Genomic DNA, 25,120 nt, shown 5'->3' with positions numbered 1-25,120 from the left:
CTGTCTATATCCATCTGGTTTTCCTCGTCTTGTGTTTAAATCATAATCTCTTTGTGACAGCAGATTATTGCTTTATTCTGTCTGTGCAGTGCCTAGTGCAGTGGAATTGTGGCCCATGAGCTCGTAAGCCCCGAGGTAGTGCAAACAAGGGACAACACTGGTATTAAAACACTATACCATACTGCTCTTTCACAAAGTATAAATGTGAATTTCTCCTGCCTGCTCATAAGAGATGGTATAAAAAAGGGGAGGGGAAAGAGCTCGCTACAGCTTGAAGCTGAGCAGGATTTAGGGCTGCAGAGAAAAAGCCGGCAGTCTTCCTGCCCTCCTCCACCCCACCTTCCCCACTGTCCCAACTCCATTTCAGTTTTGCCTGCATTGTATCAGGAAAGCTCAGGAAGAGCTTTCTGACTAAACCCACTTATCTAACTATGTGTAACACTTTGCTTCTTGTAAATTCATGTGGCTTCCTCAGACAGTCTCCATGAGCAGACCTGCCTTTCAGAAAACACCTAGACCCTTCTCCGATGGTTTAGAATGTGATATATTTTTTATTACTGAGACAATGGGGCTATGTACACAAGCACAGAAAGCTGCCAAGGAAAAAGGATGTCCTGTTCATAAGGTCACAGCTACATCTCCTGACAGGGGTTGCTGACTCCTTAAAAATAAGAAAAAACCCCAATCCTTATATATCTTCTTAGCCTTTGTATCATAAGCCTCAGAGGGATCACAAACTGGGGTGAGAGGGTCACTCCACTGCTGGATGGGAATAGGCAGGAGCTCCATTTATCACGAAACCATGAAGTCCTTGCTATCACAGCAGGGATGGCAGAGGTATGTGCAGGCTCCGTCCCTGCCAGCCAGGGTCAGCTGAAAAGCTCAGGTCTCCCCTTAGATCTGAAGAGATAATCAGGAGATCTTTGGCCGAGTCACAAGCTCAGTACATGCAGACCTCATTCTTTGGGGAGAGATCTTACCTTTCCTTCCTTCACAGAGATATCATCTCATGTAACCAAATGCCCTAAGCTGGTATTGATTTATCTCTTCTCATCCTTTAATTGATTGCCTAGAGGAGCACACACTCGCTGTGGAAAGGAGGTGTAATTCTCATTTTACAGACTGAAAACAAAGGCAGAAAGAAGGTCAGTGGTAACTAAGGTAAGAGGAGTCTTTCTTTCCACAAATGTAACACTTGGAGCAGGCTGGGATCCTCCACTCAGCCCAGTTCACCAGCTCAGCCTGAGAGCATGTCCAGCGGTTCCAAAAATGAGGCCAGTAAGTGCCCAAACTTAGCAGCAGAGACAGTGAAATTATAAATTATGAACTGCACCAACAAGGGCTGTATGTTCCCCTGCCTCAATTGCAACATAAGACAGAGTTGATTATGACAAAGAATGCTGCTTGTGAAATGTGCGTTTAACATTATATTGCACAGCGTACTGAGTAGCACGGTGAAAGAAGAGACATTTGACAAAAAAGGTGAGATATTGCTGTACTGTCGAATTAATACTATTTCATACTTTCTGTTAGTCTCCCTTTTCTGACTAGTGGGGGCACCTTAAATATTCTAGTGGGTGCAGGATCAGTCATGTAAAAACATTGTTTTAATTAAAATAGAGCATGTTCTACAGAAATTTGAGGGCTTAATGCTTTGAATGCCTGGTTACTGTCAGTCTTGCTAGGCTTCTATGAGTTTCCTACTTCATCTTCTCTCTTCCCTCCCACCACAATGGTTATCAGATGGACTCCCTACTAATAAAATTCACAAGAGAGAAAGAATGGGTAACTCTGGATTTTGGCAGAGAGAAGCCTGATCAGGAAAGAAATTGGAAGAGCTTGTGAGGAAAGGAAATAGTTTAGTTTGCTACAAACAAGCGTACTGTTTCTGCTCGCTTCTTTCCAATACATAATCAGGGTCACTCACAACATTAAACAGAGAGCAATAATTACATTATCCAGTTGTGCTTCCCTAGGGTAACTACAGAATAATGCACTCCGTGTCATCCAACAGAGAATGAGGCTTCTTCTTTCTCTACAGATACCATCTTCCTTATCCAAGAGATTTATCATTATTAATTGTCATCTGATTGCATTTGTACTCTTACAAAACCACATGGGTTTTATCTTTTGACAAACATGAGGGAGCTTCTCTAAAGCACCATTTAGAATAACAGGCTTTTAGATCTTCATGGGTTTATTCTCTTTCATTTGAAGCAGAATCTCAGAACTCATAGTACAAAGATGTGTCACAGATTTTCCTGGCTCTATTTTTTAGACAAGTCAAACTGGAAACGTTTCTAGGACTGTGACTCATATTTTCCTTTCATAATATACTTTTTGGCCATTCTGTACTAGCATGGGACTGTCAGGATCCTTCCTAATGGCTGTGTGTTTTAGTCCCTGTGGCTTGTTTCCCACAGCAGAGAAAGAAGACCTGCGATTATGCATCTCACCACCATGGGCTTTTCGTCATACAACCCACATCTCCGTATGGCCATCTTTTCCAACTTGCAACTCCATTGCTCCTGAGTAACTCCTGCAACATCACAAACTCCCTTTCTTTGGGAGCCTGCAGAAATGTTCCTCCAAAGATTAGCCTAATAGATGTCAAAGTTTATTCATAAAAGGCTTGAGGAAATAATCAGGCTTGTTACTGACTCGAAGAGCTTGGCTTGTGTTCCGTTGTGTGCTTAAGCAGAATCTCTGGCAAGTTGCAGAAATAAATCTAAAGTCAGTGGCTAAAAAGATTGACTATACGCCAAGAGGAAGAGCAAGAGTTCCTGATGATCTCACCGTGGAAATATGAACCCAGCCTGCGGGGAATCTCTGACAACTGATACCTAATGGTTTAAAGACAGCAACATGTGAAGCAACATTATGTTACTTGAAATAACGGTCCACAAGAGTGGTCGTAAAAGATTCTTGTAGCAATTACTTAGAGTGAAGCAAAGAAAGAGTTAATAATAGTAATGACCATGAGGTTCTGTGGGAATATTTTTCTTGGCAAAGCCTGTAGAACCAGTTATTTTCCTTATCTGTAAATACATTCTCAGACTGTATCAAATGGAAAGTAGCTGGCTAGGGGTTGGGGGGGCATTCAATGACTCAGCAGAAGACTATGTTTGTTCTGCCACAAAGGCCTTTCATTCTGATCTGTCTGCATGCCAGCTTTGTAAACCGGACAATTACTTCTTTCTAGATCACAAAAACATTGAGTTAATTACACAGGAAACTAGTAGCGATGACATGAAATCAATTTACATGTACTAATAATTTGTTGCTTATCATCCCTAAACAATTCAGATGTTATAAGAAGGTAAAAAATTCCTTTTACACTTTGATCTTAAAAATAGACTACTGGGCTTAAACCTTTTTTTAAGGCAATAACCATGTTTTGCCCCTGACTGTTGTGTCCATCAAAACATTTAACATCCAGTGCCTTCTTACTATGATCCCCCTTTATGTTATGGCCAGCTAACCAGATTGATGACCAAAATCAGTAGAGATCAGCACAGTGGTGCCTGGGGGGGAACCCCAATCCTAACTGAACTTAACACTTTAGTTTTTAAAAAGGTGTGAGGTGAACTGCAAGGAAATGGAAACTGAGGATAGATGGAAAGGAGGCATCTTTAGTGCACCACCAACCTTTGACTACAGAAGAATAAGAGTTCTCAGGTATTGCCAGATTTCCTCCAAAAGAGATGTCTTTGGGTGCTGCTAAGCCTTCAGTCACCCAAGAACTGTCTATGCCTTCAGAGAGGCAGGAAAAGATTAGCAAAGAATAAAAGGAATCAGTTCAGAACCAGGGCTGGAATGCAGGGATCCCATAAGCCTAGTATTCAGCATAGGTCACTCAATTTTTACAAAATCAGAAACATTCTTCTGCTTCCAGCACCCCTAGTGATTGAGACCGTAACCGCTCCTCACCGAAGGAAAGTACTTACCATTCTTGGGGTTATGAGTCTGATAATAGTCTTACCTAAGGTCTCCCTGAAAGATGCTTTCCATCCCCTGTCTGCTCCAAAGAAGTCAGTGTTAAACACCAGGAACAAGTTATTACTGGAGCTCTTAATATTTGGAGGCAGTTCTGAGCCACAGAATTTCCCGAGGAGAGGAGCATGGGTGTCTGAGCCGTCATATACAGCCACATAATCTTTGTAGCAGGAGGGAGATATTTCAAGCTGGAAGCTGTTGAATCTGTAAAATACACTTGGAGCTTTAGGTATCACATTTTCATTTCTATTCCTGTGTTATGTGTGTTTTTAGTGCTTGAGGAAAGGTCCAAGTAATAGCAATAGCCAAAGCCATACACACACAGATACCACAAAACATTTGTCTTCAGGAACATGCAAGCAGAACTATTAACTACATGGTAAAACAATCCAGCCAACCAGCCTCAAAGAAATAGAGACCCTCACCCACTGGGCCTCTTGCAAGGCAAGCTGTCAGCACACCTCTGCTTTCTGTGAAGCAGCAGATCTCCCCTATGCAAACGTACCCTCTCTCACTTCTGCAAATTGCTCACTTCTGCAAATTGCAATTTCCTTGGGCACATGAGGGGCTTATAAAATGCAGGCTCAGAGTGCAGCCCAGCAAGGTCTTCCACTTAGTTGGGAAATGTTCTCTTAATTCACAATCAGCATATATATGACAGAAGAATGTATCTACCTTTGCATTTCTCAGTGGCAGATTTTGTGTCAGCCATATCCCTCTTTTAGGCAGGACAGCACACACTCAGAAGTATACTCTTTCCGGGTGGGTATTATTCCTTGGTCTGGAAAGTGAGTACCAGACTTCTAAAAGAATTTTTTTTCTTATCAACTTTCTTTTATCAACTCACGGGAGTCTTACAACTCCTCAAAGGCTGACAGAATTTAACTAAAAGCATGAGCTGCATTTTTACAGTTTCTTAGCCCTCTTGCTAACCAAAGTGGGAAGTTACAATTGTGATGGCGTTTTGCACATAACAAGTTACAGAGAAAGATGTACGGGAGCCTGAAGTTGATAAAGGGGGCTTCAGTAGCCATTTCTCATTTAGTTCAGCTTTCCCCTTGGAAATGGAAAGATAGAGAGAAAATTGTCAATCATAGCTCTCTTTAATTGGAATCAGAGACCTCCCTGCCCCCTTGATGCCAAGCTGAACTTGAATCACATACTTGAGGGCCACTAGTTTGCCATTTGCCACTGTGATGTAGTATGAGCAGTTCATGTTGTTGTGATAATCAAGAACTGAATGGGCTGGACTGCTGATAACACCAACAGAGCCATTGAAAATGCCACCGCAAGCTGTGAGGGAAACAGAAAAAAAAGAGTGATTACTGTCTGAATACCAGCTTGGTCCTAATTCTCATATTTCTTGCCAGAGCTTGTGTTAGTCCCCTTTTAGCCATAAGGAAAGAAAAGTCCTTGATAAATTAGGGGCAGTCTTCACTGTCATGCCTAGAACTGTTAAATGCACAAATGTCTATCAAGTTGTGCTCTGCAGTAGAAGAAAGACTAGAGTCAGTATCGAAGTAACAGTTGTTACTAGTCCATACCAACTAGCAATGGCTCCGTGTTTGTGCAGTAAAAGATTGAGCCTGATTTCAAGTGTGCTGCAGTAGGACCAGGGAGCAGTGGGATGGGGAGGGTGCCCTGTGCAGCAGTGTCAGGTGTAACTGGAGGAGCTCTGTACCCGTTCTAGCTTGCCAAGAGAAACCTGGCTGATATGTGGGCAAAGAAGTTGTCTCATCCAAATCCTGGCCCCATGGAAGCCTCTGAAAGTTTGGTGCTGACACAAAAGCAGCCACAACTGCAGGCATAGCCCAGCCCCTGACTTTTCTGGAAAAGCTGTGCGGAGTCTCATCATCTCTCCACCTCCTGTCAGGGCTGGGGTATTACTGTAGCATTTGTTCTGTGCAGAAAGGCAGATAGGAGTCCCCAGGTATCACTAAACCTGGGGACTGTTCCCCACCTTGCCCTGTGCTGGGACTAGCCAGCAGTGGGGGGTGGCTGAGATGGAGGACTGCATACTTGGTCTCTGGCTGACTAGCAAGTTAAACCCTGCAGCTGCAAACTAAAGGCACTGCTTGGCTTCTCAGGGTTTCACACCATGGATGCTGATGAGGCCAGGATGTGGCTAATGTTTGTTCCCAGCTTCAGTGCTTGAGGGAACAAAAACTATTATAAAACCAACTCTAATCTCCATTGTTAGCTTCAGCCTTTACTTTATAATCTTAACTTGGCAAAAAATGTTTCCCTGCGTCCTGTTGATAAATAGCTTAAAACCACACACAGCTTTTTGTGTTCTAAAGGACATGCCATTGCCCAGGCCACGACCTTAACAAAGGCAGTCCCATACAGGGTGCTGCTGGATACAGAGCCCCTGGCTCCTCAGCCGTGCTCAGGCTGGCAGCCTGGAGCACGGGCAGATAAAGGACAGGAGCCGGGAAGATAAAGAATCAGCATTATTCTACAGTAGGAGGAGGAAGCCTTTTTCATTTTTTTTCAGCAAACAATACAACTAGAGGGAAGAGGAATGTTAATTGCTAGAATCTGCTTTGTATACAACAACAAGCTAATAAGGCCGCAGTCATGTTTCTCAAATGTCAAAAGTCACAAGTCAGATAGCAGCAACTGACTTGAGTGAGTTATGAAGGTCTTTTCCATGAGTAACTGCACATTATCATTTCTCAGTGCCCTCTGTCTTATCTGTATCAGGCCATTAATTTTATATGAAGAATTTAGCCTTATGCTTTTTGCTGTGGCTTTGAACATGAGGAATGCATTAAAGGAAACACCAAACACTCACACTTTTCTCTGCAGTTAGAAAATGAAATAGCTTTCAAAAATCAAAGTACTGTCTCTACAAGTTAAACCTAGAAAATATTAAAAATGGTTTTGAAAATAAAATTAATCTTTTGGGATATTTATATTTGTGCAGATGTAAATTCTAAACTCAGTTGGAAATGTCTTTTTCTAATATGTATTTCCTCTTTAAAACAAAAGAGATCTCATGTGAATGACAAAAAGTTTTGGTGAAAATATTTATTAAAAAATAAAAATATGTCTAGATCCTGATTTTTATTTACATTAATACCTGGCACTGCAAGAGGGTCACCAAATGGAGGCATATAGCTGGGTCCATTTAAAGATCCTGTTCTGGTTCCCACATTGTATAATGTAGTTTTAGTATAACAGAATCAGACCATTCTTCTGTATATGATAAAATCTTCTAAATGAACTCAGTTACATAAACTGGTGATGTTTCTCCTTAAACATTGTAAAAAAAAAACCAACAAAAACCACTCCCTGCCAAAATGGGTTGCATTTCTTTTCTACAGCAAAGAAAAAGTGTTTCAATTCCTGACTTGGTCCCATGTAGTGTCTTGAAATGAGAATTGTGAGATAACACATCAGTCAGTGACAACAGGAACCAAACAGTCCCATGTCCTGGTCATGAGAGCTCTTTTGGGCAAGTGCAGAGGGAATATGAACCATCTACATCCATCTAAGGTACTCCCAAAATGAGGTACAACATTTCCTACACTGAACCATTATCCAGCCAGAGTATTTCCACCACCTAAAGCACAGGACAGTGGCTACTCACCAATTGCTCTGTATGTTGCCTGGAATCCAAAGCCTGCAATGTGGGAATCGGTGTAGAAGTTGAGCAGCATAGGTCCAAAGATGCTGACTGGGGAAGGGAGCTCATTACCACAGAGCGTGATGAGAGGATGTGGGGTTACCCTGGTCCCACTGTAGATTTTTACTCCATCATAAAGACAAATTCTGCTCAAGAGTGCTGGGGCTGCATGGACATATAATGCAGAAGTGTTAGAAGCATATTTTCTGTGTGATTTACTGAGCTGCAAGTATATAGACCTCACACAGGATACCTTCTGTAACGGGCAACCAACTACCTGCTATTTCTTTCCCCTAATGTAGAAGTCAGCACTCAGTGCAGGTAATTTTAAATCATTAAGAGCGAGAATTTGGGAAAATAAAAAAATAGTCCATACACTAACATGTTTCAGAGCTGACTTCTTTCTCTCTGAATTCCTTCAGACTTTGGAGTACCAAAACCCAGATTCTTCAGCTTGACTCAGAAAACAAAAAAATGTAGATTTAATCTTGCAGTTTGCCAGTGAAATGGTGTAACTGTGGCAGTCAGTGGAGATTTGGAGATGACTGAGCAATAGGAAAAGAAACAATGATTTTCAGAGCAGACTGCTTTAGGGGGCAAATCGGTACAGATATTAGTGTGAGTGAAAAGCTGCCCATTCAGAAGCACTAAGAAACACAGAATGGGGAATGTAGCATTCTACAATTTTTTTCCAGTTGGTTTTTATTTTCCCATTCGCAGTTAGTTTTCTGGAGGATCAAGCCATGCTCTCTGACTCCCTGCCCTACCTTCCTGACTTTCTAGCCACCTCACCATTTGCAACCAGATTCGACTGAGACCAGAGATCTCAAATGAATTAACTTCATATAAGTTTCATGAAGGTCAGTGGCTGAATGAGAGTGCCAGAGGAATGTCCCCAAAGAAGGACAAGCTGTGCTTTCAGCATAAGGGCTGTGAGTTCGGGTAGAGATCCACTGAGCACCCTGGGAGCTCAGAGCCAGCTGGGACCCATGGGCACGGGGAGAAGTTAGTGGTACCCAGGGTAGTACCACCAAGGGATATATGATGGGAGCTAGAGAGGTTGGGTATCATGGGAGGAAGAAGGGAGCCGACTGGGTTATGCAAGGAAGCTGGATTAATGCGGTTAGTGAAAAACAAAGTACACATATACTGAAAACCAAGCTTCATTAGTTGTTAGGCTTATAGAACAACCTGGTTTTTTCTTTGTCTTTTTCTTCATCATTTACAAGCATAATGGAAGCTGGGGTGTCACATGTTTAGTGAGGTTAAGTTATCATGTTTGGCAATCTATTAGCAGCAATGGGGCAGTTACTTAACCTGCAAAGGATTAATTTGGAACCAGCTAAATTTAACAGGAGAGACACTGAGCCTAGCATTGCAGAGGAGTGATTCCTGCAGCTTGTCCAGTCAAAACAAGCTGCTTCCTAGTGTCGTAGGAAACAGGATGACTCGTATTGAACAGGATGACAAATAAGAATGGAGTGATAATTCCGTTTCACAAGAACAACAGAGTCTTCCCAGCAGCCAGTTATATTTTAGAACCTCTCTGGAGTTTTAATTTAAAAATTCTTTCTCTCTCAATGAAGACAATGTATACTAACATGTTTTACAATTATGCTGATAGGGAAATATGGTACTAGTCTGACTCTAGTAACTAAGCTGAAAACAACCAGCCACATCAGATAAATGATTACACTATTAATTATAAAATAATTAATTAAAAATATTCTTAGTGTCCTACTCTATTATGAGAATACCTGATAATGTGATACAATTAAAAACATAATCAATTTTAGAATACAAAGAAATGAAAAAAAAATGAAACAGACAAGTACAATTTCAGAATGGAAGAGGTTTGAGAAAGCAACTCAGGTCCCTTTCTGGAAACACTTTGGAGAAAGGCATGAAGTGAAATGGATTTCTCAGCAAAGCAAAGGTCCACAATACCTGTCACAAGTTGTTTCAAACTGCTGCACTGGAAAGAATAAGATAGCTGACGTAGGATTGTGAGCAAAAGGCTTAATTTCTAGCTTTGAAACCTCATTGTTTGGCCCAATATCGTTTATGACCCATGAATCCTGGCAGGACTGATGACTGATCTGTATCCTGTAACTCATCACTTGTTCACACTTCTCCTTAATTTCTCACCATACTAAAATGCATTATTCTGTAAATAATCCCCAGCCTCAGATTCCTCTATCCTATTCTCCTCATGTCATACTTCCAGCCTCTACACATACTCAGCACATCATCAGCAATTCTTCTCTGTGGTTTATTTCCTCTAATTCTATCATCTTTGATCTTTTCTAGACAAATTTCTGTCCCTTGCGCTACAATGGAACAGCTTTCACAAGTCTCCAGAGATCTTTTCTTAGCCAGATGTCAGACCCACATCCTCTTCAAACTGACAGGCACTTTCCACATAGCTAGCACTGTTTTTCTTCATAAAACTTGTCTACTAAGAGCTTTTGCTCATCCTTCTGGTATTACTGTATTCTCCTTTCCAATTCATCCATGAGGATTCAATGAGACATCTCCTCTCCTGTCTTTCTCTCTTTATCTCCACATTAGCTCTGTGTAATCTCATTTGCAAGGACAGATGCAACTACTATCTCTATGCTGATGACCCCGTAAGTCTACTTCCCTCTTTCCTCCAGGCCTCTTTCTGTTCAGACTAAAATCTTATTTCTGTCTCTCAACAAAACCATTCAATAGGAGAGCTTTTTTCCCCCCTCAAGTCTTCCCATGCATCTTCTTTCTTTACAGCCTCATCATTTTGCCTGCCCTCTTTAGGTCCATGTCTATGATTTGGATCTTTCTAGGTCTTCACATCCAGGCTAGATGTAAATATTGTCAAGTGTTTCCAGTTACTATCTTTAAGATAAACTCATTTGTATCCTTCCACATACCTATGTCTCTCACCCCAAAAATGGTGATTTTTCCAACACAGATACTGTACCATTCGTTCCTCTAGCCTTGACAATATTTATTCCAAATGCTGCTGGAGAGATCAATTATTTGGCCTGGTGTTATGAACATATCCCTCTTTCTTTGAATTGCTGTGTGTATTTGCTTTCAAGGCCTTTTGTTATCTATCTGCACTCTATTTGTCATCTCTTGGTACCGCTTAGCATTGATACGTTGACTCCTGCCTCCAAAGTTCACATGAAAAGAGCTTCAGTTGTCCTTACATTACATTTTGAAATATGCCTTTGTGTTGTCTCCTTTCCATTTAGCAAAAATTTCTGTCCAGTCTCATTATTCTCCATAAAATCATTCATTTGATATGATGCCTGCACAAAATCCTTGACTGAATTTGGGCCCCTAACTATCTGATCACGAATAACAATGTCCTCTTTTCATCTCTCTGTCTCTAGCCATAGATACATATTTAATATATAGTACATGCATGTCATGTTCATTTGATTCCACATACTGATATTGTATCACTGCTGTGGGTTGACTGCCTCATTCGGAGTCGTTCTTTATAATCAGAACAGGCATCTCATCATAATTGAAAACATAACTACTCTACAGCAGAGACCTGTGACTAACCCATGAAGTCATTCAATTTTGCACCAGTGTGTTGCTGCACTATAACCAATTACCTTCTGGCTTCTAATTTTCTGGAAAAGATATCTCAACCAGTTAGAGTCAATGACATATGTATGCCTTACAGGCATTATTTTAGATACTTCATTTCATTACTAAACAACCATGAAAAAAAAATTGGATTTCTTTCGAGAGGTCAAATAGGTACTAAATTATGTTAATTGGACATGTAGTTAAACTTTAAAAACCCAATCTAGAACATCTGTACTAGTATGGTTAAGATTCTAAAGGCCACACTCAGCAACAATCTAAGGAGGTGCACTGCTTCCTTGTATATGGAGTAACTGGAAATGTTTTTAACAGATACTGCCAAACATCATTGCTCTGCCTTTGCGAAAGAACTAAGGGAGTTCATGCTGGAAAACCATAGGCACATGAACTAAACATATTCAGTGGGCCAACTGAATACGTTTTCACTTCTGTATGATAGTTTGCAAGATGGTGGTTTCAATCTTCTTTCCAATTCAAACCTGAGCAATTTCTCTTTGCTACAGGGTTATATTTTAATATTTTGTGAAAAATATTAATAATCAACTACTGGAGAATGTCATACTTCCTCTTTTATAATCAGATGTCCTTTAGCTCATATCCAAAGTTTTTTTCTTTCATGTGACTAAGGACTTTTAGTTTGCGTAGTCTAAGGAAGCCTATAACAATAAAGGAGCAAATTGCCCTGCAATAAGTAGAATATTTTTAGTATTTATGTAATCTATGTTTATTATTATGTCTGTATCACTTATCTCTTTGCTTTAACCTTCTTAATAATAAAAGCTTCAGTTCATTTATAAATTAACTGAATGCACAGACAGAATACAGATCAGTAATGTACTCATAGGGGTGTCAAAATTGGCATCATCTGATTCAGCCTAATGTTTAGCATGTCTGCTGAATAATAATGTCTTCTACATGAATAAATTACGTCATTTCCGTGGTTTACATTCAATTTAAAAAAAAATCTTAAAGTAGCAGTTTGTATTGGGAGATGAAAAAAAAAGGTTTCAGATAAAATCATAGTCAAATCAAATCTTTGTCTCAGACCTAAATTAAGTTTGGACCAGAATACTTTTGAATTCGAAAGAGTTTGCAAACTTAAAAAGAACATAAACGAAGCCTATTTTCTGACTTTATGATTTGGTCTGAAGAAAAATTCAAATTATGCACCCCAGGTTAGTAACAAATTACTCAAAAATCTGTCTATGTGACTTCAAGGGAACCCAATTAAGATGGCCTCAAAATATGTGATGCCCCCCAAGTAGTTTGGACATACTGATTCCTCTGTGTTGTCATGACATTTCTACCCTTAAAAATTTGATCCTATCAAAGTTGGGAAAGTTTTACCATTTACAGCAATGAGACCAGGATATTATACCTATTATTTCTTGACTAAATGCTGCCAAGTTTGAAAATCTCAACAGTGACTTTTGTTGATGGGTATATACAGAGTAACAACTTTTATAGGTTTTCAGTTACTGTAGTCTTTCACCTCATTTCTCATTTATATGTTCATACATCCTTGTATAACACCTGAGTATATTTATATCCATTTTATCAGTTAGGGAAACAGAAGCACTGAAAAGCAAAACAGCTGGCCTAAGATCAAAAAGATTATAAGACTCAATGGCAAAAAACCCCACAGTAACAAACACCCAAATTGGCCACAGTCACTCTTATACTCCAACTACCTGGCAAATTCCCAACTTCATTGCCGCAAGATATTCAACAAGTGAGATCTGTCTTCACTCTCTGGAAGCCATCAGTGATGCAAAACTGAACACTGGAAACTATCTCTATAAATGTTTGTCTGTAAATGATTTTCAGAATGGACCAGCAAATTAAACCATCAGCCATTTTCCATGATAGAAGACTGGTGTGTTTTCAAGTAAGAAGTTACATTTCATAGTACATACTGAAATTATGAAGAACCAGTTACCTTCCAAGTGGAAAGTCTCAAACTCTAGAATCACCAGTGACTGTGGTCCCTGATCTATGATATAACTGCAGTTCAAGTTGTTATCATACTGACTGGGGTAGTTAGGAGAGACGATACGACCTGCAGGGCTGGTGAAATTTACTCCGCATCCTGCAAACATAAATAAATAAGACGCAGTTATAATCCAGGCGATAACATCATTCTGGTTTTGCAGTGAGAAAACCTATAATGTACACAGGACCTCATGTCTCCTTAAAAGGCTGGTCAAAAAAACAGGGAGACTAGTATATATCATGACGGCAAAAGCAGGTCTTACACACACACAGAGCAGTGGTTTTGGGAAACATAGGGCCTTCCCACCTACAGCCTCACACAGTATCTTTGCGTGTCTTGGGTAAGACCAGGCCATAGCCACTCAGCCCACTGACCAGGACGCAGCACTGCCGTTTCTATGGGCTGCCTGCACATTTCAAAATCCCTTAGTACATACAAATGTGGCTGAACTGGATGGGGGGTTATTGGGCACATCAGCAGTTCAGCCTCATTTGAAAATGCCGGTGTTAGTCCACGTGGTACCATGTTTACTTCATGCCTGACAGCCAGGATGATGCAGTCTGCTGTAGGGCCATCTCTGTGTTGTTTTGCTATACACAGAGGCAGGAGAGGTTTGCCACCCAGAACTTCTCAAGCACACAAAACTGTTTATTTTCATGGAGCTCCTTCTGATCCTAATGATTTGCATGACCTTGGGGTTTCTCTTTATTTTAAGCTACAGGCTTAAAATAGTGCAGTGCACAGTGAAATGCTGGTATAAGATTAGGAATAGGCATGTGAAGCCTGTGATTGTCTCCACTAAGAGGTTGTTAGTTGTTACTGACAACATTAGTGCAGACATTATAAAAACAAAAGCAGTTTCATTTCAGAATTATGTATACTTCAATAGTGTCTTCCTCTAAGCAGTTCATTTCTCACTGTTTTAATCTGAATCCAGTGAAGGGAAAGTGGTTTCCTTTGGCAGCATCCTACAAAAAAACCAAATAACCGACGACAATTGAGCACTACCTCATACATCTCTGGTGGGTTTGACCATCACAAAGCACATGCCATGGTGAAAGAAATGGAGAGGCCCAGGCAAGAAATGCCACTTGAACTACATGAAATGCAAAAACAACAAAGCAAAGCAAAGGCCAGAGCAGGTGGTGAGAAGTCATTTCTTCTCCTGAAGGCAGTTTATATGAAGGTCATGGGCTACACCATACACAGAAAAAATTACCACAGGTTCAGCATGTGCCTTGAAAAGAAGACCAGAGATAAATATTCTAAAGGAGGAGCAGATCCTTTTTCCTTTTTAAGATTATAGTTTTAGCTTCCAAGCAGTTTAACTAAATAGAAACAAAATCTTAAAATTTAAAGCCTATTCATTTCTTTTTGGCACACTGAAAAGGCAAAGGTGTCTAAGAATAACTACAAAGTTATAGCTGCATGAGGATCTTTGGCAAGTCCAACACTTGAGCACACAGTAGCTCCATTGCGTTTGGTAAGGAAACTCTCGGTTTCAAAAGCTGGGCAAAGGCTTCAATGCCTTGTTGGACTGAGGTCTGAATTGCTACACATAGATCAAACTAATCCAAAATGGACTAATAGAGAAGCCATCTGGCTTTAATGTTACTTACTGCTTATGAAAGATGCAGAGAAACCTGTCCCAGGAGCATCCTGAGACTGAAATACTGTAGTTATCACATTGTTTGGAGCAATAACAGGACCAGGAGCTGAACTTCCACATCCTGTGGTTAACAAAGCTGCTTTTTCTTCATCATTTCCTCTCCACACCTGACAAGCCCAAGATTGGAAATTGTTTAGTGCTTTCAAAGCCCATGTAGGTTGTGGGAACCCACCAGGAATTGCATATGCAATTGTTCTTCCTATAGACTTAGGTTAGGATTCATCTCACACTGAATCTTAGAGATCTAAATTGGAGCTAATCACTCTCCGTTCACTCTACAGTCAGTGGAGACAAAAAGAATTCTCCAAGGAGTGAATCACAGAATAACTTAGGTTGCCAGGGACTGCTGAAGGGCATCTGGAGTTCATCTGCTCGAACCTTTGCTGATAGCAGAGCCAACATAGATCAAGTCCAGGGAACCAGAGAAAAATATTTTATGCACATCATTACCTATCTCCAGTTTGTCTCTGCTAACTTGACTCCATACACTCTATGAATATAAGTATCTGTCTATACAGTATACAATGAATTATTAAATGCAATCCTTATATTAGTCATAAATCAATAAAAACCAAAGCTGTCGTGCTAGCGTAATACAGAAGCATCAAACTGGAAGATCTGGATCCTTACTATCTAGTATTGCTAATCAAAAATTATTCCCATTTTGTTATGTTGCATTCACTTGTTCAATGACAAGTATCAAATCATGTAAAGACTTAACAAAATAATACAATTCACAAAAAATATAATAAAGAAAAATATACATTTTTTGTTACTTCAAGTGTACCAATAGCCAATTTAAGTTCAATGAAACCATGCATTCAAGAGCATATGCAGGTTTAGGTTGGTATTTAAGTGAAACCCTCTTTGGGTAATTACTTAAACATGTACTTTAGGCTCACAGTTTAAGCACTGAATTTCATCACACATATAAAATGAAACATAGGCAAAAATGTTTGATGTTTCTGAATGCTTAAATAATTTCCTGAAGCAGGATGCTTATTGCCAAGGATTTAAAATGTCTCCTTAAGCAAAAAGAAAAAAATATTTATTCTAATAATCAATTTATTTTTCATCGATGTATTTGAAGAGTTTTTTTACTGGTACTTTATACCAAAAATATATTAAAAACAAATAATATTTGGGTTTTAAAACAATGTGTTTGAAATAAGTCTAGTGGAACTAGAACAACTGCATGAAATTGTGATTGCTCTAGGCAACCATCCTAGAAAGGGTTAGCCAAAGGTTAGTCTGTAAGTGTAGGCATATGAATAACCTCATTCATCTGGCCAGGTGTTTGAGGCAATGGATGCTCAAAGGATTAATATAAACAGTCCATGGCCTGGTCAAGATTTTGCAAAGTCACTATTGATTTTGGATCCTTCTTTTTTGGCTGCTCAGCTTGGAATGAATGGAAGACACTTACACCTGTTCTGCACTTTTTCATATCCAGACACCTTCATATATCTCAAATCGGACATTCAGAAATGGAGGTGGACATCACCAAAAATTTCAGATTTTTCTCTATGGAGAAAATCTCCAGTTGGCATAATTTTGACCATGTCATTCAGGACAGTTTAGAAATTTGAAATTAAAGCACCTTTACTGGGTGGCATTGAGAGTTTCATATTAGTGAAAATTATTGTAACATATCACATCAATTAATCAGAGAAGCAGGCTATGAAAAGACAAATCTAACAGTTTTTTTTTCCACAGCCTTAAAAAATGAGTGCAACTGTGGTTTGTAAGTTAGTAGGTATAGATCAGATGTACAGCTGCTGAAGTCTTCCTACATGTTGTCAAATTATGTTTGCCCTTTATTTCAAGTGGGAGTTGTACTGCTGTGGAGAAAATGAGCACAAAACCACTGAACACATGCCAAATGCCTGAGAAAAAAATTACACTGAAAAATTCAAAGCATGTCCACTCCATTCTATTGCTTTGAAAACAAGTGGCTCTTGACAGCCTATGAAAGATAAGAATGCTATCTTTGTTTTTTGAGATGAAAAAAAGAAGGATTCGTGCAACTTGGACAGTTCATACACTTATAAAGAAGTTTTATAGAATTATAGTGTCACATTCCATTTTTTTTTACTCACTGGAGTAATTGAAAAGGTCTTTTCATTACACTTTATTTTCTTATGATTTCCTGGTTCTGAAGTCATACGTACTTTTTTCAAATTTTTCATTTTTGGGGCAGCAGGCAGGGTGATGGGACCCTGCTGGAGGTGGAACATCAACAACTGTTAAAAATTAAAAATATATACAAGCCAGTTCTTAAGGCATACAGAAATTGACTGTATTGGTACAACGACTTCAGTTTATATTTCCTGAATTTTGTGCCTTGAGAATCCTAACCATGACATGATTGCAAACCAGGATTCTGGAATCATGACTTCTTAAAGAACTGCTCTGTTGATTTAATGCCAACAATTATTTTACCTTCACATAACTGCTCTGGCAACTTCCATTGCTATCTGGGATCTGGAAGTTACTGTGGAAGTTCACTTCCAAGTGTTTGCTTTCATGCGTAATGATGGTCCACGTGCATCTGGTGTTCACGGGAAAGTTTTGAGGCCAGTGAGGAGACTTGATGACACCGTTATCTGAATGAATGATTCCACCACATCCTGGAAAAAATAGCAACAGGTGGGAGACTTTCCTGTTGGTGTCAGCTTTGAATGGCTACTTGTTTCTGTGGCTGCAAGAAGTGACACCCATTCAAATTTCATTTACCCCTCTTTTGCTTAATTTTCCTTCTCCCACCCGTGCAGCAGGGAGGTAGTTACACTCTACAGAAGGTCTGTCTTTGTACTTCACTTTCTGTTCACAAGCTCTTTCTCCTTGCCAGTTCATACGCTTTTGCTCTAGTCCCTGTATATGCTGCTGACAGAACTATTGCTCACATAGAGAGTAAGGGTCAGAAAAACATTAATAAGGAGCTTCTCCCAAGACTGTGCAGGTTCCTTCCCACACCCCACAGCATGCACATCATGACTGACAGCCATTCAGAGGAGTACCCTGGGGGGGGAAAAAAATCAATCTACAGCCAAATCCTTGTTTTTCTCACTCTGCAACATGTTAATAATGCAGTTCCACATGTGACTCTACTCAAGCTACATCCATTTACCCAGGGCAAAATGGTGACTTCTCCTCCAGCCCAGGCAGCCCTGTGGATCTCAGTGGGATTATGGAGAGAGCTGAAAAACATGCCTTTAAAAATTGTTAACAGATTCATTTATAAGGGGGAATAGCTGGTCATGGCTTCGTGGCAGCTCATGTTCTAATACATAATAAGTTTAGTTAATTTGAAACATACTTGCAAATACCATGCCAAGAATGATTTACTAGGGCTATGCATATAGTACAGGCAACCCATTGTTATTTCAGTGGCGATGTAGTAAAAGGATGAATAAATAGCAAAAAAAGCTTTATAACAGTCTACTTTTTATCTTCTTAATTAAAATATATATTAGCTTTAAAAGGAAGGTTTTATTTTTCATTCTTCTGTGATGTTAGATAATGGCAGTTGTGTTTAGAATGATATGAGGCCAAGTTTTGCTCGCACATACAGAATGTAAACCCAGAGATTCTCAGTGGACAAGTGAAAAGAAAGCTGAGGAAAGGACACCAGGTATATAAAAAAAGAAATCTCCTTTCACAGAGAGAACACTGACTATGCACATTGGACATGTATGGTAATGTCTACTACATCATTGAAGAGTGGCCTTCCTTGCACATGAAATTCCAGTGACAACAGGGAAAAGTGTCAAAAACCTGCTTGTGACAGCAAGCATAGACTATTGGTATGTTTAAGAATACACTCCATCAACTGACTGTGAATACTGCCAGACCATTAACTGATGGAAAGCTGATCAGCATCAGCCAGGTTTGCAGCTGGACGTGACACTAGGGAACACATTGCCAGCTCTGTACTGAGTTAGGAAGGCACAATGAATTCTGTCCCGCCACCAGTCAGCACATCTACACTTGCCTTTAATCACCTCCTGAAGGACAGTGTGCAAATGGTGAGCTACCTTTTTTTAAATCTGGAGATGTGATGATTTCAACAGAGGGAAGGTAGCTTTTTAAAATGTACCAATTCAATCCTGCATGTGTACCACCTTCAAAGTGTACCAACATCTCCACTAAAGTGGAAGAGTTTTAGGCTGTTGTCATTAGTGCTCTTTGAGAAGTTCTATCTGCCTCTCTGTTTTGAAAATGACCTCTTTCTAGTTTGAGTGTTTAAACCAAAGCAAACTGTGAAACAATTGTTATTCAAGAAATGAAATGTTTCATAGTCATTGACAATAGATACCACTGCTGGTAGGATAATGGGCAAGGTATCAATTTACAGACATCAAGAAACTGCCAGTGGGAGGCTTAAAAAGTACAAAATCAGTCCAAATTTTATTTAATTGTGTAAGATCAGACAACACTGGTTTGATACTTGACTTTTTTAGTGCTGGCTTCTCTCAGGAATGCTGAAGATGTTGGCATTTATTTCTTTTGTTCTTTAATGCAAACTTAATTAAAGAGGAGGAATCCTATTTAATTTTGTGGTTGAAAAGTGCTATATAGGCAAGAGGTACTACTATGTTAGACCTGACAAAATCAGTATTTTTTGTCTTACCTAGAGATTCTGCTGTCCATGTTGCATAAAAGCCACCTCCTTGAATTGAGTGATCAGAGTTAAAGATGACAACTAGCTTGCTGGAACCAGACCGAATAGTCCCAGGAGATGTATTTCCGCAATACTTTCCTAAGACAGGAGACCCAGGAGAACCGCCATTCAAGATAGTTACAGAGTCCCATTTACAAAGCGAATGATTTTCAACGTGGAAAGCTGTAAAAGTAAGCTGCAACACACAAAAGCAACATTCAGGAGCTAACACCAGCCACACAGGCGGAGGGCTTAGAGCAATTCCAGCTAGATCCCGTAGCTATCTTAGCACAATGATTTCTGGATATGCTCAGAAAGCCAACCCTCACTTCACCTTGATGCTTTCCTGCAAGTATTGCTTGGAGTCTTGCCACTATAAGTAACAGCAGCTACTTAGCATGAAGATAGAAACAGAAGAGGAACACACAGGATCAAAACTGGCATTATTGGGTCTTAACCATATGTTTGAACCTACGTATGTGCTTCAAAATGGTCTTGAATATGTGCAGGTGTTGAACCACTTTCCTGCTCTCAAGGCTTCTGGTCATGAAATCTGAAGTTCCACATTCGAATGTAACTAGCTATGTAAGCAGCAAGCCTTGGATTTTTTTCTTCCTATTATTTTGAATCAGAATACTTAAAAGTTGCTAAAAATAATGCTATTTTCCATTAAATCTGAGAGAAACAGTTGCATGGTTGGTTCCTGTGGGCCTGGATGCATCACATAAATAGACTGGGCTGGGCAGGCAGTTTCTGACCCTGTCTCCCTCCCACACTGAGGCCATTTGTCCTTAGAGGGATATGCACACAGGTGGGATTTACAGTTCAAAGATTTAGATTGCTGATCCAGCAGACTCCTGGATTTGTTGATGTTGAAATATTGATGTACACTACTGATTGCCTGGCCCTCTTCCAATAAGTTATTTTTTGTCAGTTCCAGGATTGGGATCATTGTATAAAAGTTTAGCAAATACATACTACTTCCTCCTGTAACTTTTGTGTGTATTCATTTCCAAAACAACTCTGCCTGAGGCAAAGACCAAATACAAATTTAGCTCAAATGGTTTAAGTTTGGAACTCTACCAGCAACTGAAACTAGCAGCTTTTACTGGAAAATGTTAGCCTGCCTTCACTGAGGGGGCAGCTACTCAGTCCTTTTAAAATAGAGATTTACTTCCATCTGATTAGGATTAGTTCTACTTTAAACAAATTTGTGGATTAAATAGAAATTTTGTGTTCTACTAAAATAATCCTTACTTACTTCACTGAAGTAAGTAGCTAGGCTGTGATCAGAATATCATGCAGCAGAATAAATAGGACTATGGGTTTGCATTTCTAAGAAATACCTTTGTAGTTGTAAATAAGGAAAATATGATAGGAAAATTAGTGAAAGACATTACATATGAAAATTTGCAATGTGTTTTTACAGAATTGCTTTTTAGATACTTTTCTGACCTGGACCTCAAATGTCATTGATTGGACCTGTTCTCCAAAGGATCAGTGAAATAATTCAGTGAGTGCAGTTTAGCACTGCTTTGTCATAAAGGTGCTTAAATTGGTCTCTCAGCAGTTTGGCTCAAGAAAGTATCACCTCAGGCATCCCGTTAAGAGTTACTGGGAAGTAAGAGTAGCATCTCCTTGATGCAATTTGTACCAGCAATCATATTATCTTCTAGACTAACCATTAAGACAGGAAAGTAACTTTCTAGTGACTTGTAACTTTTCTGCAGAGGTGAAAAAACTTCAGCCTCATGTTTATTCTCATGATAGTGAGAATATCCATGCACATCTAATAACATGAGTTATTTTAGTTTCCTAAACATAGAAAGTCATTGTTTAAAGGAGAAGTCAGTGCTGTGTTTTGAGGTCAAGTTAGACTACGATCCTTCTGCTTTTCAAAAAGCCCAGTCTAGTTTGGTTGTATTATCTTCATTTCCCCTTCTTCCTTAGGTAAGGCCGATGGGGATATATTTCATTCCTCCACATTTCTGATTTTCCAAATTGTCTCAAACCTGTTCCTCAAGATTCACAGGGTGCTTCTTGCTCTGCCAGCTGTGCACACAATCAGGGCATTGTGTTACTCACAGTGATGGTTTCACCTTCCGGGGCTTCCAACAACCAGGAGCAGTGATTCAGATTGCTGTAAGGCTCTGGGTAGTTAGGACTCGAGATAATTCCCCTTTCACCTGACTGTATACCACCACAGGCTGAAGAAAAAAAGTAACGTTTCAATACATTTTAGGAATTGAACACTATAAAAAAATGACTGCAATAGTACTAAAACATATTTAAGTTGCACTGATATAGGTAAGGATGAATAATTTATCTAGAAAAATCCAAGTTTTAAAATCTTTGTCATTGAATAGTGAGTAAACAGATGCAACAACCTTGAAGCTTTGCATTTATTCTGGTACTTAATATAGCTCTGCAAAACCTTTGCCAGCTGACACTTACAGCTGCCTCTTCCACCTTATCTTCCATTTATTTATTTCCAACTCCTAAGCAAACCAGTGCCATTCTTGGACCAACACAATCAAGTCAAAAACTTGCTGTTGTGTCTAGGTAAGCACCAAGGCTAAATTCAGCTGTGACAGGAAGAATAATTGTGCTGGCATGTAAATGGCAAAGTGGTGTAATTTGCACTGACACAGCTTTAAGTAGATTTCAAAATGAGTGCAAAGGTTCAAGCAGCAGAATTCATTTCAGCCACTCTGGAGGCCTATTTGAAGTAAGTCAAACTTGGCTGGTGTTACCTGTTACATCCCTATTCCCAAGAGCAACCAGCTGTTCTGAGTGTTGCACTGCATTGCAGAAACTCAAATGTGGTTCAGGGAATGGGAACAGTGAGGCAGAAAATAAATCTGGAAATTCAATTGCCAGCATATGTTTGCTTTAGATGGATATAAATAGTGGCAGGCACTGTGTAACTTTTGAGGACCTTTTGGAGATCTGATCCCATAGTGTGTATTGTCGCTATCACCAAATGAATAGCAACATTCCCCAGAAGTGCCTCAGTCAGCAAGGGCAACAGTCTATCAAGCCATTTACCTTCAAATGTGTAATGGGCCAAGAATCCTTTATCTTCTGTGTTTTCATCGCTTACAAAGTGTACCCAGATCTGGGGGGCAGCTATGACTAGTGGCACAGACGGTGCAGCCTGACCACAAAGTCTAGCTATTAGCTCTCCGTCAGCATCCCCTGAGTAAAGAAAGAAAAAAAATACACTTCTTGAATCTTAAAACAGCTAGAATAACGTAAAGGAATACATAGGGCAAACAAGCATGTCATTTCGTTTTGACAAGAAAACAGAGAAAAGTACATTTCACACTTAATAACTGAATGTTTGTTATGGGTGTAGTAGAGTGCTGCAGTTCATTGCTGGGATCTAAATCTTGACAATGAGGAAGTTCTCTCCAAAGCTGTATTAATGATCCTTTTAATATCTTGGGCTGTTTCTCTCCCCTCCCTGCCATCCTGCACACTTTCATTTTGTATGACCCATCAGACCTGAAAACACAGAAAATGCTCCAGAACTGCAGACATTTTGGGGCAGAACAGTGGGAAGAGATGGCCCAGGGACCTGATCACATGGAAGCCTATTGACCCTATGTGTTTATGACATCCTCATGAAAGTCAACAGGGATTTTGAGTTTTCTACCATATAGGGATGTGCTTCATCCATGAACAAGCTGTCACTGCTGTATTAATAGTGGGCATCTCTTTCCTAGGGAGCTCAACATACTGTTCTCTGCATGGCAAAAAAAATTCCAGTATTTGCTCAAATCACGGAAAACTAAAAGGAAAGCACAACACAGGTAGTTGCACTGCTGTGACACTGAATATTTGCTCGTGTTGGTGTAAGTAAGCTCTTATCCATCACACTGGTAGAAGTATCAGTTTCTGTTTATTACTGAAATATTCTCAGAAGAAGGAAAATAAGTGTAATAGTGTTCCTCACAACATCCAGGCAATGTTGTTCCTAAGTTTCCTGCTTTGGTAACAGCAGGCTGCTGGTCTTAAAAGTCTCCATTCAAAAGCAATTCCTAGCTCCATGCAGAGTGGCAGGCTGTTCTTGCAAAGAAGGCAATAGAGCAGGAGGGAGAAACTTTGGGCAATCTTCAAAGCCCTTTCACAGTTATTCCAAGTAACATGACTGAGTAATTTCATCTTTCTGTCATATACAGTGACATAGCCAATATTTGAAATGTCTTGAAGCACAGGGATAAAAGGTGACATATAATAAAATTCTATTCATGTAAATTACACAGAGAAATGCTAAAACCTGTCTTGTTAACATGCACTAACAATGATACTGAGCTGTACAAGCAGCAGACGTTAATGATAAATTACAGTTTGGGAAAAAATAGTAATAACTAATTCGAGCACTAAAATGTGAAGTGTACTTTTTCCTTTTTGCACCTCTTATGAGGTGATTGACTACGTGACAGATGTGACCCAAGCTACTCAGTCTTTACAGCGTGAAAAGTGACACCAATCACTGCTTTCATGAATGGCCAGCTGGCCAGAGATCTAGACTGTTGATAAACAGAAAATTTAAACAGAAATATTGTGCTGTAAGATTTGGTTCAAACTGAAGGGAATGGTCTGAAAGACAAAATCAAGAGTATTCCACAAAAGCCAAAAGTTAGGAGTATATTTCACTGCAGCAGTACGCTCAGTTGTATTACCATGTACAGACTACATGCACATGCCTGATAATTTAATATAAACCCTTACCCTAAGAAAATTGAAACATTTATTTTATCTGTTTAGATTACATTTTTCTCAGTGAATACACAAAGTCAATTCTGTTTTTTGGGTTTTTTTTTCATTCAGTACCATTAAGTGTGTTGTGTGGGTAACTCAAAACAATTTTACACATCTCAGCTTCATTTGGGGTCTCTTGAGTAACTTACTGTTGAATTGGACCTTTCCCCAAATTCACATCTGCTCTGTTGAGAGTCTTAAACAGCACCTGTCTGAGTTTAGTGATACTCTGCACTATTTACATCTCAGTAGTCATTAAATGTTACTTGTCATCATACACAGCTGAATTAGGGCATTCTGCCTTTGACATGAGACTGGTTGTGAAACTGAAGATCCATTAGTATGGCCAAAATGAACATTACTATTTAGATGACAAAACTGTGTAGAGGAAAATAAGACTATATTTTTACCTCTTTCCTTTGGTTATATTGCCTGGAGGCCTGAGGTTCACAGTAAAGTGAGAGTAGTGAGAACTGATGAGTAATGGACAAGATATATTTTATTATTTCTTTCTCTGAGTTCTCTTTCTATTATTTCCCAGCTCCAGTGCATATGTAGGAGGGAATTGTTAGGCTACGCAGCTATGCATGCTTTGGCTCTACACAGGAAAAACCGACACTGTACAACCAAGAGCTTTCGTTCAAATGAATGCAAATAAGGATGGAACAGATTCCTGTTCGCAAACCCCCCACACGTTTCAGAAATGATCTCCTGGTAAATTAGAACCTGATCTCTTTGGGACTCACAGATACAGCCTCTCAGTGAAGAAGACAGATGGAGCTTTCGTACTACACTTGG

At 39.6% G+C, this 25,120-nt stretch overlaps 1 protein-coding gene across 1 annotated transcript in view; it reads right to left on the bottom strand.

The window, feature by feature from the left end:
- Positions 1-25,120, bottom strand: part of CUBN (cubilin) — a 149,338-nt gene that overhangs the window by 13,133 nt on the left and 111,085 nt on the right. Inside the window, exons 51-59 of the mRNA XM_059818798.1 lie at positions 22,604-22,753; positions 21,641-21,762; positions 19,526-19,751; positions 17,335-17,522; positions 14,843-14,999; positions 13,170-13,319; positions 7,592-7,792; positions 5,160-5,289; positions 3,983-4,200 (exon numbers count right to left, since the gene is read on the bottom strand). Coding sequence (XP_059674781.1) covers positions 3,983-4,200; positions 5,160-5,289; positions 7,592-7,792; positions 13,170-13,319; positions 14,843-14,999; positions 17,335-17,522; positions 19,526-19,751; positions 21,641-21,762; positions 22,604-22,753 — 1,542 coding nt within the window. The remainder of the gene's footprint in view (positions 1-3,982; positions 4,201-5,159; positions 5,290-7,591; positions 7,793-13,169; positions 13,320-14,842; positions 15,000-17,334; positions 17,523-19,525; positions 19,752-21,640; positions 21,763-22,603; positions 22,754-25,120) is intronic.

This window comes from Gavia stellata, chromosome 6 (assembly GCF_030936135.1).
Source record: "Gavia stellata isolate bGavSte3 chromosome 6, bGavSte3.hap2, whole genome shotgun sequence".
Lineage (NCBI taxonomy): Eukaryota > Metazoa > Chordata > Aves > Gaviiformes > Gaviidae > Gavia > Gavia stellata.
Note: the sequence above shows the minus strand (reverse complement) of the source record. Positions and strands in the feature narration are given on the sequence as shown.